At 39.0% G+C, this 15,648-nt stretch overlaps 1 protein-coding gene across 4 annotated transcripts in view; it reads right to left on the bottom strand.

Moving 5' to 3' along the window:
• Positions 1–15,648, bottom strand: part of LOC307043950 (ral guanine nucleotide dissociation stimulator-like) — a 70,434-nt gene that overhangs the window by 48,933 nt on the left and 5,853 nt on the right. The window contains exon 1 of one of the 4 annotated variants that reach the window (XM_079688920.1): positions 9,787–10,080. The exons of 1 other annotated variant lie outside the window; for it this stretch is intronic. In XM_079688920.1, the coding sequence (XP_079545046.1) occupies positions 9,787–9,882 (96 nt within the window). In that variant the 5' untranslated portion in view covers positions 9,883–10,080. Of the gene's footprint in view, positions 1–1,035; positions 1,227–9,786; positions 10,081–15,648 lie in introns of those variants that run through there. 2 more of the 4 variants (XM_079688918.1, XM_079688917.1) reach the window with 2 other exon arrangements.

The following is a 15,648-nucleotide window of genomic DNA, read 5'->3' as shown; positions in this document are numbered from 1 at the left end:
CTCCTAATGGATGCATTTTGGGCCTTTGTAGCGCGTTTGCACGGGTTGGCCACCATACACAGTGCATTCGCCATTGTGTTTTCTTTAAACCCATATCGGAAACTCCATCTATTGTTTTAGCAAGTGAAGTGTATGACTTCACAACAAAGGCCCCCAGCTATAATCAAAAGTGGTGTTCCATGATTTGCATCCAAACTAATAAGCCCCTTACAACACATCAAAGTATTTATACCAAACTGTGGTTATAAAGTAGCACACATTATGAAAACCAAAGACAAAGTGACAATTGAAGAAACTGCTTATCCACTACTGTTTTAACCTATATTTTAATAATTGAAATATGTTCTAATCATGTAATAACCCAGAGTTAAATTAAAATGGCACATTTTATAATTTCGGTATATATATATTTTGCATGTAAAAAGTGTCCTAACGTGGTGTACCAATCAATACAAGAAACTCAGACGGTAATCTGGATCTCATCAGTGAGAGCAGGATGACCTTTCGGTTACACAACGTTTTACTGACAGCAAAGTCACAGGTTCAATCCTTATCAATATGTCCAAAAAGAAAACACTGACCTCAGTCATAATAACAACATAGAACAATCCATGCTGAGAACGGATATTAAAATAGTTTGACATTTGGAGATTTCTGCAATAATTGAATTCCTCTACGATTGGATGGAGAGCATGGCTCTTAAGAATATGCCTTTTTCGTTCCATTTCGGAAAATAGGCAAAATTAATTATTATTATTATTATTATTATTATTTATCTAGCACAACATAAATGGGGCCAATGGATCCCTTAGGGTTTTTTATTCATAGGAAGCAAACATGAATAAAACCTGTCTGCCTGCTTTGGATGGAGATTATGGTTCTTACAAATATGCCTCTGTTTTCTTATCGAGAGATAAGACTACATTTAGCATTATTTAGCTTTTTTCCCTGACAAGCTGGTACGACATAATTGGTGCCAATGGATTCCGTAGGTTTTATTTTTTTATTTTCATATGAAGCAAACATTAATCAAACCTGTCTGCCTGCTCTTCTGAAAGTCCCGTTACAATCCTTGGCGTCCCAGAAGACACCTGTCCTGACCAACAGTCCACAGGTCCACCGGCTCCAGCACAACATCACGACTTCCCTCAGAACCCCACCAGAAATCTCAGGATCCACATGATACTGAATGAAAAACGAGTTTCCAGAGCTCCTACTCCCCTCATCACAGATTGGCCGAATCCCCCTCCGACGCTCTCCTCATGCATATTTACTCAACTAGCTGTGTCAACAATGCGAGGAGCAACACTAGAAAAAATTAACTTTTGCTGGGAAAGAAAAATGGGTTTCCAGAAGCTCAGTCCATGTCTGTCAAAGGTGAAGTGAAATCTCTTAAATGGTGCCAAACAACACAATCCATGGAACCCCAGGCATATAACCGTTATACAGAAAATGAAAGCCAGAGAAGAAATTGACAGGTACTTCCCTGTTTAACTGAAAGGGGAAATTCTGAGTTCTCAGAGATATCTTCCGAGGTAGATTCTACAAATTGGCTATGTAACCAGAGAATATTTGTTTATAAATGTGAAGAGACTTGTTCTGCGGCTTAAAAAAACACCAAAGAGATGCAATCAATCATTCACAAAACACTGCAACAGATAAAACCCTCCCTTTCTAACAATATTAAATCTTGAATGCACTTATTGTACGTTGCTTTGGATAAATGCGTCAGCCTAATGAAATGTAATCTTTGTAGTACACAACTAGTGACAACTTTCAGACTGGCCTGAAATAACCATGCCAATCAAAATGTGTGTATTTGAAAGTAGGTTTGGGCAATAGCTCAATATGATACGCATTCATGAAACACAATTACAGAGTATAAATCGATGATAGCAAGCATTTATTAACTGAAATGTCACAGGAAGTCTGATATAAATATTTGGAGGTAATCATTTGAAAATGGCGTTTTGTTTTTACATCACATTTCACTAGCCTGGTCAATGCGATAAAAAAACTCCAACTGGCAACCTTCCATTCACAAGCCTTGTGACTTAGCACTTCATTTAAAATTGTTCCTTTTGCTGCAATGATTTTAATAAAACAACATTTTTTATTTCAAGATTAAAGATTCAAGAATTGTTTGGTCCCTCTGATAATAACAATCATGTAAAATTATCTTTCTGTAAGGCTCAAAGAAGACAAATAATGGAAATATATATATTAAGACATATAATTAAAAGAAATATAAAGAATTATTGATTCACACCGGAATATAGGCTCCTATGTTTTTTCTTATAAGAACCATTTATTTATTGAACTATAAGAAAACATTGGTATCATGATAAACTGTAAATTGTTACCTGAATATCAATTTCCCTATATTTGGATAGAAGATTTTGGCCATATTGCCCAGTTTTATTTTGATGTGCCGTGTAAAAAGGAATCTATATCAAAGCGCTAAATACTCCAATATGTTAAGTTTTACCTGAATAAACGCAACCTAACATTAACAACTGAATTTTTGTTTTTCGTTTACAGACCCACAGACACTGGGAGATAATCCCCTTGCGAGAGTTTCCCAGTAGCAGACGAGAGGAAGCTTTTCATTCAGCCTCAGTGAAGGAGGTCTGAGCTGTCTCTAACAGAGCTGAATTTATCCCCAGACATTATTTCAGCCATTCAGGTACTTCCCCCAGGTCCTGGCATTTAAAAAATGCTTTCTCACATCAACTGCAGCCAACTGGGAGATCACTAAGAGGCGACCTGACAACCGTCGCATGGGCAGCGTAAGAAATAAACCAGCCTCTCTCTGTTTGTTTAGAAAATGGTACCGTCAGAATGGCTGTCTTTTTATTTCTGTCTTGTGAGATATTTCTGTCAGCACCAGGGGTTTATTTATTATCTGATCTGCAGAAATGAAAGGTTGCATCTATGCTTTCATTGGTATGGATTTCTGTTTTCGATATCTGTCACAATGCAAAAGTGACTACAAAACTGCATTAATAACATACAGCTATATGGTAATTAAAAGGGGCCCTTTTAGGAATTTGGTAGTTCTCCCTTTCCTGTAGTGTGTTATATAGGTTTTTGTGCATGTATGTGCATGCAGTGGCGACTGGTCATTAGGGGCAGAGGGGCACAGCCCCACCTAATGTCAGCAGAAAGTATTAAAAATAATGATTACAACCAAATGCAGAAAATGTTTTAAAAAAAACATAAAATATATTTTATATCATGTTTAATCATCTGATTCGTCTGAACATTGCTGTTTTAGTCTGTGTTCTTCTAATTAGTGTCTACAGTGTGTGCCTATTGAGCTGTTTAGAGCCATGTGGGACAAAACCCGATCATGCCCCTCCCTCTCACTGTCTAAGTGAACGTGTACTGTAAAAACTACACTGCGCATGCTCAGAGTATTGTCCTATTTAATGTGTGTGGCAAAAAAATTATGACCATAGGGGCACTGAGCTGCCATCCCCACCATACGTCATCTCACATAATTCAGAGCTGATTGGCTATAAGTACGTGTGCCACGAAAAGTGTGGTGTGTGAAGAGGAGACGAGAGAGCTGCAGTGACGCGTCCTAAAACCAGGAAGTAAGCCGCGCTTGGGTTCCCTCCACAAAAAAGCAATGAGATTTCTCCATAGGATTTTAGAAAATAGCTCAAAATAAGATCTCTGGGAAACGTACCTGTTAGATAAATGCACGTTTTGTTCAGCTGGATAATATCCACATGTCTACCCTACTTTTATAATTTTCTAATCATAAATCTATCGATTAGATTTATGATTCAACTTTTGAAACTGCAAGAAGATAAGCAGGACTTTTACAAAAAAGTAATAGAGATTTTTGTCCAGAAGGATAGACCAATGGACTTCAAGTCAAGGTAAGACCACCATCTTATTGAAAATGGGATCTTACTAAGAGAGAACAATTCAATATTTAAATGATAAAATTACATTTTTTGGGTATCCTTTTGTTGAACTGTCCTGTTTAAAATTAATCGAAGCATCAGACAAAAAAAGCTTTTGAAAATAATATTATATTTTGATTTAGGTCAAAATATACGCCACTGTGTGCATGGATGGGCATCCCAAAGTTCCCTCTCCCACACCCTCCTCTCCTCCCCCCGCCTGAAATGCCTCCATTGGACTCCTTTGTTTACCTCTGTAACATAATGACATCACTATGTTGCACTCGATCTTCTATTGGCTAGCACTCCAACACATTGTACTTGATAGGCTAAGGGGTGGGACATCTCTTAGCGGTTGACCAATCACAACAGAGCCGACCAGCTAACCAATCAGAGCAGACTGGGCTCTGGTTTCAGACAGAGGGTAAAAAGAGGTGCTGCAGCACAGGCAGTATGAGACAAAGAGCTTTATGGAGACATGTCACAGTAGAGGCACAAAATACAAATTTGAAATTAGCATAAAAGGGCACCGTAACCTGTTAAGCCCCATGCCTGTTTTTCAGGTCTCAGGCTCGAAAATTATATTCCTAGAACAAATAACTATACTTCTAAAAAGGGGTAAATGAATAATCTTTTTTTCAAAGCAATGATAAACTTGTGAGTTGGATGTAGAAAAGTCAGAATCAATAAAGATTTTTTTTATTTTAAAGTAAATTCAGATTGAACATAGTTGTTCTCGTTTTAATGCCATTGAACACAACTTTTGATCAGAAAAACAGCAAAGGTAAGACATTTGCCGTTTTGGCTCAGTAAAGCTACGCTGTATGTTGTCTGGGCTTGCCTGAGCTGCCGCAAGTTTTGGTCGCACAGTGATGATACTTATACCGCTAGAATCGGTGGAATCTCAGCTTTCTATATATCTTGTTTGTGCAGATCCGATAAGTAATTAAGTATTTCTACCGTGAGTTCTGTGCTAAGTGCGTTAGCCTTTTTTCACTCAGGGCTCATTAAGACGCTTCTTGTGAGACTTGTGTTTTGTTTCGGTAAAAATGGTTCGTCAGTTAGCTGAGTTTCTTCCCGTTAGGTGGGTGTGACACATTCATAGTTTGTTAAATGTTAAGAAGCCCTCAGATGCTGTTTCTTGCAGATGTTGCGTTTTTGCCCCTGCCCGCGGGTCTGTGGGGCTCAACAGTTTTTAAAAAGCAATTCAACCTGCTGGCTCGGCCATAAAAGCAAACAATAGGCAAAACTTGTTTTTAGAGATAATGGAGCCGCTACACAGATCCGTTCACTTGTACCACCTTCACAGACATATTTTAAAACTTGTAACATGGTTAGTCCAAGATATGACGTAAAAGTTATAACATTTTCAATGATCTCCAGGCAATGTCTGGACCGGAAAACGAAGGAGGGATTTCAAAACACATCGGAGATCTCGGAGCTTCCAATAGGGATAAATGGCTTTCGGTTGTCTGTTGTATAAATTCACAGTGCTATGTTGAAAGACGTAATATGTTTTTCTTTGCTTGTCCTCAGTGTATTCTCACCTTTCCACGTCACCTCCACATCCACATCCACCAGTACAAGTATTCCCAAATCCCTCATCACTTCGACTGTACATGTTACACACCCTTGAGCCATTGTTCAACTACAGATGATCTATTGTGCTATGCAAGCCGTAGCTTTCCAGCCTTGTGTCTAGTTATCCTGCCTGCCTTGTTTTCTGACCCCTACTTAACCCTTCTATACTCCAGCCTCCCTGTTGGAGCCCCTTGGACTCGTTTGACTGTTTTGACTGCCCGCATGTAGCTGAACCAACGATTCAAATCAGCATCAGATCATTTGTGACGTGTTTAGGGACAAAGCAAAGAGTGAACAACAGAACAACAACTGCCTGAGGAAAAAAACTATCTGCGCACTGTTTTTCAATAATGAACACTTGAGTTTAATTATGCAACAAATACAAATATGAATGCTCCTGTAGTCAGATTGAATTGTTTATCATACATTTCTAGAATAAAATAAGCCACTTGCTTTTTGAAAACAGTCTCCATAATGACACTTTGATAAAATGCTTCCTCGAAGAATCTACAAGACGGCAGGCATCGATTCACTTCCTTTAAAGCCGACCGACAGTTTGACAGCTCGACCACTTGGCAGCCGAGAACAGTTGGCTGCGTTTTTTTAACCATTAATGTCTGTCAACAACGCTCAGATCTCTGCACCTTCTTGTTTTTTGTCCGGCATCATAAACAACTTTCGTTCCTGGAAAAGATCAAGGCTTTAAACTTGAAGTCTCTAAAAGCAGACGCACAAATTATAGGGGCAAATGATGGAGTGAATTTTATTTTGTATTTCAACACCCACTTACTTAAGTGGGTAATATTGTGAATGCATCAGCACATAAGCAATATTATGAGAGGAAATGTCAGAACAAAACCAACAAAAACTACACATATGTTTAGGGAATGGTTATGGTTTTGGATAAGTGACCAGAGGAGCCCATGTTTGCCTTTTCCCAGGATAAGTTTCGCAATGAGTCGTAGAGTATGTTAGGTATTTAAACGGAAGCAGGAGGAGATTTTATGTATGTTATTTATGTGGTTACGGCTGATTATGGGGCCAGATTAGCAAAGAAAAGAAAATAATTGGCAAAATGTTTAAAAATGGCAGTGAAACCATGAGTCAACCTTGGACAGCCGGTTTGAGAGAATTAGGCAATTCGAAATGTTTCAAAACCAAACCTGAATGAGATGTGTCTTCCTCATAGACTGGTAAGCGCATGGACTAGTACTATTCCCAATTTGCATTACGCGCAATATTTGGTAAAGTTAAAATATGGGAAAATATTTGAATTATATATTGTGGAGCTGCAGAGAAGTCCTGGACTACAAACTATTAAACACGATAAATAAAAAAATTCTTGTTTGGTACAGATCCTGTAATCTTTTCATTGATAACGTGTATAATGTCTCAAAAATGGTCATTCCCTTTATCGTAAATCATATCGCAATTGCAATATCAGTCAAAATAATCACAATTGGTTATTTTTCCCAAATGGTGCATTGACATTAGCTGATGCTTATGGAAACACTTTTAATATTATACTAATATTGAAGGGATTGATCCTTTTTGTAACATTATTCTCATTGAAAAATATATTGAATGGCTAAGGAGTGATTTCTTAAGAGGATCTTTACAATACAAATATATGCCACTAGTCCATATTGAGATTTAATTACAATTTCAGTTAATTTTGCAGCCCTAATGCAACCCCAATGGAAATTGCAGTTTCTTTAAGATAAGGAGACGTTAAAGGTATCAGAAGTAGAGAAATCTGGATTTGATGGTCCCTAGCACCACAAAACGTACGAACAGAGCTTTTCCACTGGTAAACACACAGCCACAGTTTGTACCACAGGCTGTCTGTTGTAAATGTGTAGTCTCCTAGCCAGAGCTGAGAAAACCCGGATGACATCAGTATGATTTCATCAGACTTGACAAAGCTCCTTGCAGCCACAGAGGACTTAAGACAAGTGTGTTCACAGCCTGTTGATTTCACTTCTATATTGAATAAATCAACATGCTTGGACTGTATTAATACCACATCACCCAGTCACACCAGAATTCTGCTCCAGACTGCCAGTGACTCGGTTTGACCCAAAAGAGGAATTCAGGCCACATGAAACACAATCAGGTGTTGTAGCCACAAGACAAACGACTGAGGGTGAAGAGAGAAAGAGAAGGGCCTCTCACACAGAGCACATCAGAGTACCAAATCTAATTAAATATTATTGTTAGAGCACATTTCAGACAACGTGACCTCGGGTGCTCTACAGATGTGGTGGAAAACGAGAAAGAAATCAGCTAATAAAACTAAAATGAGATTTGATCTCAACTGTTGTATCAGGATTCTTGGCTACTATTTCCACAGGGGGAGAGCTTTTCTCAGAGACAAATGCCAAATGGTGCTGTGTTTACAGGCTTAATGCGGATTGAGGATGTCATTTTTGTAGTTTATGTAACAGCACATGAGCACTGCTCTGGCATGTCAACATTCAATGTCAACATAGATTTTTGAAAGGAGAAATACTACAGTATAATAAACTACATGGCAAGGAGTAGGTGGACACCCAAACATTTCACTGGAGTCATTATTGTGTGTTGCAACATTAAAAAATATTTTTTGTGGCAAAATAAATGCAATTTTTTTAGTTTAAGAGAAAAGTTGCACCCAAGATGTGTAAAATGAGGATTTGTTTTGTGTCATACAGGCAAGTATCACCACTTCACGTCTAAAATCAGCTAATCTTCACCGTCAATCTTGGAATCTGGCACTACGTTTATATATGTACTTATTTTTACGGTTTGCATATGAGGTGGTCCACGAAAATCCTTGATAATAAAAAGTGGTCCGCATAAACAAAAAGTTTGAGAACCCCTGTGTTAGCCAATAGAAGCACGAGTGTTACATAAGGAGGTCCCTTTGTTGCAGAAGTAAACAAAGGAATCCAATGGAGAACACCAAAAAGCATAGCCTCTTTAACAAACACAAAACAAATAAAAATGAACTGTAAAAAAGAATTCCAACTCTTTTATCAGGGTGCGCCCAATAAAAAAGGACTCCCCAAAACAATAGTATAATTAAAAGAGTGCTTTCCAATAGCTTCAGATTGGTCCCTCATTTTCATATTCGTTAATTTATTAACAAGCTGGCACAGGAACACATCCTTATTAGACTCATGGGATTAATACAGACACGACCAAACATGTCATAATATCAAAACGTGCACACCCTCCTCTGCAGGGAGACGGTTGCCTGGGTGTGCAGGGTTTTGTGGCACACACACACATGCACAGAAATAAACACTCACTACTGAAGGCTGAATTCACAACAAATTTGTTGTTTCACTTTAATCGTGTCCACGTGGATAAGAACCATTATTGACAATGTTGCAGATACAAATACCTTATTAAGCAAACAACCCGAGGTTAAAGATTTCGAAATCTGAGAGGCAAACAACTCCAGGTAAACATCCCATCACCTGAGGGCAACAAGAGAGTCAAGACGAGGTGAAATGTCACCAGAAGGAAAATGACAACTAGAAAATGCAGCTAGAAATTACAGTTGGTGATAAAACCTATAGAGTGAGGGGATGTTTCCAAAAACTGCTGATTAAACTACTAGTGAGTCATGTGAATTTTGTTACGAGCCCCAATTGGCTGTAATTGGTCCAAAGTGTGAAACGAAACAAGCACACAAAAGCAGCATCCTTTACCCCCACAATGACAAACCAGACACACACACACACACACACACACACACACACACACACACACACACACACACACACACACACACACACACACACACACACACACACACACACACACACACACACACACACACACACACACACACACACACACACACACACACACACACACACACACACACACACACACACACACACACACACACAGTTAGAATTGAGTGAAATATTTATGTAATGCTTTATATGTGATGGAAAAGGTGTTACGGCACCGGCCAGCCACACACATCCATAAATGTGCTCAGAACAAAATACCGCCTGTCAATTTGAGTGTGAACAAGCACATTCCCAGATGGGAATAGGCCTGTATACACTTTTACACACACCAAATTTCAATGTAATGTACTTTGTGCCGACAGACTAACACACATACACACACGATAAATACTTAAACATATTCTGCAGTACTGAAGTGTCACTCAAGAGTGCACAGAAACACATTCGCAGATAGAAATGGAAAAATATACACACACACACACACACACAGCCAGCATACAGAGCCAGCTCTCGTGAGGCGGCATGTTTGCGTCGCTCACCAGGTCGTCCAGGATGCTGACGGGGAAATCGAACATGCACATCTTGACGGGCTGAGCGAGGGCTCTGTGCAGGCTGAAGAGAGACTTGGCTTCCATGCTGCACACTGACCAAGGCAGCCTCTCCACCGCTCGCAACAAACATACAAAATAATATTTAAAAATCAAAAAAAGAAAGAAAAAAAAAACCAAGAAGGAACTCCCGCAGCTGGCTGCTCGCTCGCTCGCTGTGGCTCCCACCAAACTGCGTGGAATCTGTCTGTACAAAATAAAAAAGGAATCCCTCCACCTCCTCCTCCTCCTCTGTTCCAGCCACCAACAAACCCCCGCACTCCCCTTGTTTCCCTCCCTCTTCCTCTCGTCGCCTTTCCTCCTCCTCCCTGCCTCCCTCACCAGGGAACGTCTTAACTGTCAGCAGCTGCTCTCGTCTTTCCGTCTTCTGGAAGGTATTGCCCAACAGCGCGGCTTAACTCAGCTGTTGTGCCACGACCGCAGCGTGTTTGCCTTCTCTCTGCTTTTCAAACGTTACAGCCTCAAATGCTCAGACTTGCCTCACAACTGTACGTGTCTGCCTGGTAAAAAAAGAAAATACCTCGCCAGATGAAATGCAACAGGTACACAGCGGGGCTTCTGAGTTTCTTCTGCTTCATTATGCTGCAGCGATTTAATCAAGGGAGAAGGAATGGCTGTGTTTTGATCCTGTAGTGCCAGACTGTCTGTGTGAGCCCATTAAAGATGAAGCAGGGCTTCTGAGGCTGATGTATGAATCAGCACTCATTAATATTGCCGGAAAATGTGGAACCAAACGTTCTCGAGAGTTAGCAGCCCTCATCTGAAAAGTGGTTTCTTTGGTGGATATCTGCTGGGATGCGAAACCAGAGCCCAGTCTGCTCTGATTGGTTAGCTGGCCTGCTCTGTTGTGTTCAACGGCTTAGAGATGTCCTACCTTTTAGCCTATCACTTACAATGTGTTGGAGCGCTAGCCAACAGAAGCGCGGGTGTTACGAAGTGATGTCACTATGTTAACTACAATTGATGCGTTTCAGAAGGGGGGGGGAGTGTGTGGAAGAGAAACTCCCTCTGGAGGCCACACAGGGATTTTAGCCTTTGCAGACCATTTACATGCACAAAAACCTATACAACACTACAGGAAAGGGAAACCCAACAAAGCATAATAGGGCCCCTTTAATACAACCTGTTAAAAAGCTACACTTTGGCACTATGGTACTGTTTCTAAAGCTCTATTATTTTGACACAAGCGAACATTCATTCTGCTGGTGGAAAACACCTGCTCATGGTTTCACTATATTCCAACAATCAACAGTTGTTAGCGGTGGACAGCCAGAAACAATGGGATAAGCAGGAATGATAGCTTTCGAAAATGTATATAAAAAAATATAGGTTTTAAAATATTTCGAAATGGGCTTTGCACATTTTTGTCAGCTAAATAATTAACAAAAATTATGAAGAACATGCAAAGTCAGCAGTCCAAAGTTATCATATATAAAAATAGATACGCAAATGTTATAAATACAAAGAGTTTTAGATTGCTTTATCAAGTACCAATGTCCAGAAAACCATATGAGAAGAGTTGTTTTGGACTTACCAATATAGTGTGTTTACAAACGGGATGTAAAATGTACTTTTCACGAGCAAGTTGCTAGTCATTGTTGATGTTTTCCAGCCACTCTTTGAATAACCATAGTTTATTTTGGATGGTGAGCAATGCAAATCTACTAGCTAATTCATATTGGACTAACATATGGCACGTGAATTGGCCTGTTCTATCTCTATTTAAACTTTCATGCCACTATTTTTAATAATGTGTATACCTTTGCCGTTATGAATGCCATATCCAACATGTTTGTTACAAATAAGATTACATTTGTGACAGTGTCAAAGTCAATCTTGAGCTTGTTGTGTATTACTTTGGGTCATGATGCACTAAAAGCTGTAAATCAGACCCATTGGTACCTGACATGTTACTCCTTATCAATGGAGAAATTACTAAACCAGTTGTTCTGAGCAGTAAATGTTGAAGCTCTCAAGCTGATGAATATAAAACTGTCAAAGATTGTCACATCAAAATTGCAGAAGTCACACTTCTGAGTTTGGGTCGTTTGAATCTCTTTGAATGATTTTCACAGACTAAATTATATAATTGCGTGTTAATAGGTTCTTTTTGAAGTGTTTTCGTCTAGTGCTGCAACAATTAGACGAGTTGATAGACTAAAAAATACTATTACCTACAATAGTAGTACAATTTTGACAATCAAATAATGATTTAAGTGATTTTTTAAAGAAGAATAACACTGGTTCCAGCCTCTTATGTTAATAGTTTTCTTTATTAAATTGAATATTTTTGTGTTTTGAACAGTCCAAATTTCCAGACATTTGGAAATGTTTCCATGGCAATAAGGAAATTCTCACTTTCCATTTGTATCTTCTGATTCTTTTTATAGCTCATCACTGAGCTGAAGCTAATGCGTCCCAATGGCAGGCTTTTGTCTATTTTTATTGGGCGCGAATTAGTTTTTACCCCTGAGTACAGGATGAGTCACCAGCATGTTTTATCGCCAGGAAATAAAAAAACGATAAAACGCCCCAAAAACTATACCTGAACAATCAGTCATTTTTGAGACAGATACTGGTCATAAAGTGATAACATTACATTGCATTTAGCTGATAACCAGACAGAACAAATTAAACATATATTTTGATTGTATGGTCATTTCCATTTCCTGTAGCTAAAATATAATAGATTTTATCCTTAAGTCTGCATAAAACGCACATCTTTTGGATGTGTGCATTCTCAAATTAACACTATGCCTCTCTTTTAATGCCTTCATTTCAACATTCACAATATAGCAACAGTTCAGAGAAATTGTATCGAAATCGCAGACATACAGCTATTTTGAAATCGCAGGAGGATCATTTATTAGTTAAATGTGTCAGAGAAACTTTTAAATAAAAAAAGTTGCTGCTGCAGAGATGTCTATACACATCAGATTGTACAGACAATCCCACAAAAGATGCATGACCTGTCAAATATATTTATAAATGAAAACGAGAATATTGACGTTAAAAAGTGCATCCCCTTGCAAATCATCTTGCAATTGCAACATCAGTCAATGTCAATATTGGCCATTTACTTTTTTGTATTATCGTTCAGCCCTAGTAAAAGTGGTGCAGGAATGAGTTCTAAACCCGGCAATGAGAAGCATGTCTTGAAAAAGGCAGTTGCTAACAAGTGACTAAATGAGAGACTAAACATCATCACTCTAAAACATTATCTGCCTTTGGCTTAGCACTGTTGACGCGAATTCATGTGACCATGTTGTAGTTGGTTCATAGCCTCATCAGTTATTTACTTCCGGAGATTTCCTTTTCGCTTAAAAAAAATCACAAAAGTGCCGCTTATATGTGGAGATTACCTTGCTGAACAAAGCGCGTAAGTATCATAAACATGTGTTGGCCACAGATCTTATTTCCTGCAATATAACAACATATGTCAAGGAGCGGTTGTGATGCTATCTTCTGAACAGCCTTTATAAATACGTCATTACTAGTCTACTCTAAAGCAACCTCAATGTTTATTGCAGTAGACGATCCAATTTCCTCCAAAGTCCTCCAGGTAGACTTAAATCATGGAGGTGAGTATGTGACTAATGCAAAAATATTTACAGCCATTTGAGAATTGAAAAAAGGGTTGAATGTTATATTGTGAGCGAGCCCCGTGCTTTATTACTTAAAGCCAGTTTAATTGGTGTTTCATCAGGTGCATTTCACTGCATCGATTCAATGGCATGACTATGACTATGTCCTTCTGTGTGGAAACTATCACAACACATCAACCCGAGGCTTCTGGATGCATTTGAAAAGACACTAATCCTTTGTCATCACGACAAACTGAAAACCCTCTGCATCAGAGGTTTTCCTGCTGAATGTAGGTGAGGGGTTCACCGCAGCAGGAGTCCATCACAAACACCTTTCCTTCCCACTGGACATGAACCTGAAGGCCAAACAGCCTCCTGCAAAACCCAGAAAAGACTTTAGTCGTCTTGTCGTGCTGCATGTAGGTCACTGGGTTTTTACCCCAATGACTGAAGCGGTGTTAGAAAGGAAGTAAGTTTGCTTTGACCTGAAAAAAAACAACAACATCGGTCTCAGAGCTGTGAAAACATGTCTGCATTTTGTTTTTGTGTGTTTATCTTATCTCACCTATCGCACATGTCCTGCTGCTTTGACCACTTTGCTCCTGTGTTTCATCCTCTTGCAAATGTACTAAACTAACCTGATCTCAATCTGGGTAAATAGATTGCATAATTAAAAGGTAGCGATCCTGCAAAAAATGTGCATAATGCTCACACATTCCTCATTGTATAGCTTCTCCCTCTTTCACATGGCAGCTAATATTTGCATTTTCACTGGACCGTCGCTCTAAATATTTTAAGTCCTGGCCAGTAGTCTGGGGGAATTTGAACGGGGTTACAAAGGCGGAATTCATCCCCGATTCACATGCAAATGATGGTCGACGGCGTGATTTAAGAGTACAGCAGCGAGTGGAGATGAAGTGCTTTCAAATAAAAACAACGCAGACAGTCAAAGAAGGAGAAGAAGGAAGGAGGAAGAGAGCGCAGCTGAAGGGAAAAGAGCATGAGGGCCTGAAACACCACTGGGAACTGCTTTCAGATGCAGAGGCCGTCCCATGGCTGAATACTGTAGAGCCGTCGTCATGGAAACAGGGAGGCAAAGCCGGCTCTTCATAGGGCTATATAAGACCGACTCCCTCCTCCTCCTCCTCCTCCTCCTCCTCCTCCTCCTCCTCCTCCTCCTCCTCCTCCTCCTCCTCCTCCTCCTCCTCCTCCTCCTCCTCCTCCTCCTCCTCCTCCTCCTCCTCCTCCTCCTCCTCCTCCTCCTCCTCCTCCTCCTCTACAGATACCCAGCCAGGACAGGAAGTCAGATTGTAACCTGCTGCTCTGCTTCCTGTGGGCTGAGACAAAGACAGGACGGGCGGTGCAGGTACAGGACCATCATCTGCATCACCTGACCACAAACTGTAAACACTCATCACCACGCTCAGTGAGATGCTGTCTGGGTAAACGCTGCTTCAACACGATCAGTCCTAAACATCTGAGGACATCAGGCGATAATAATTATGGAGGCACTACTTGTTGTTACATTTAAAAGGGATAGTTTGGATTTTTCAAAGTGTGATGTACTTATCCATGGTCAGGGTATTAATAAAGTAGTTTTTAGAATGCCGTAAGTTAAAGAAGCAGAATGATAATATTTCATTTTTATCCAGGGGTAAATTGGGTTTCATTTATGACAGTCCATTTAAAATAAACATATTTAGAAAAACATAAGAAGTTAAATTAATAATGTACAATAAAGAAGATACAATTAAAATTACATTAAAAAAAGATATTTATATAAACATAAAAAGTAAAACTTTTCAATACAAAGATAACATTTCATTTAAAAGAGTATATTTTATAAAGATAAGAATTTGAAGAATAAAATATCAGATAAAGTGAAATAAAGATATGTATATAGACAAAAATTATATTTATATAAACACAAAGTAAAATGTCCAATACAAGATAAAATAGAATAGAATATTTATAGGAATAAGAATTTAAAGTAATAAAAACATCAAATAAAGCAAACCTTAATTGAAATGGAATTTAAATGTTTTTATAAACATAAGAAGTTAAAATAAAAATGTGCACATTGTACTACACATTTATATTATGATATATAGAGTGATTTATTCGTATTATAAGTTACTTCGGTTGCCTGTGATTAACTACATTTACACAATAAACGCAAACTAACCAGCGTCTCATGTTTTCAGAGGTA

The sequence above is a fragment of the Notothenia rossii genome, assembly GCF_949606895.1.
Source record: "Notothenia rossii genome assembly, chromosome: 6".
Taxonomy (NCBI): Eukaryota; Metazoa; Chordata; class Actinopteri; order Perciformes; family Nototheniidae; genus Notothenia; species Notothenia rossii.
The sequence above is the reverse complement of the archived record's forward strand: the minus strand, read 5'-3'. Positions and strand labels throughout refer to the sequence as shown.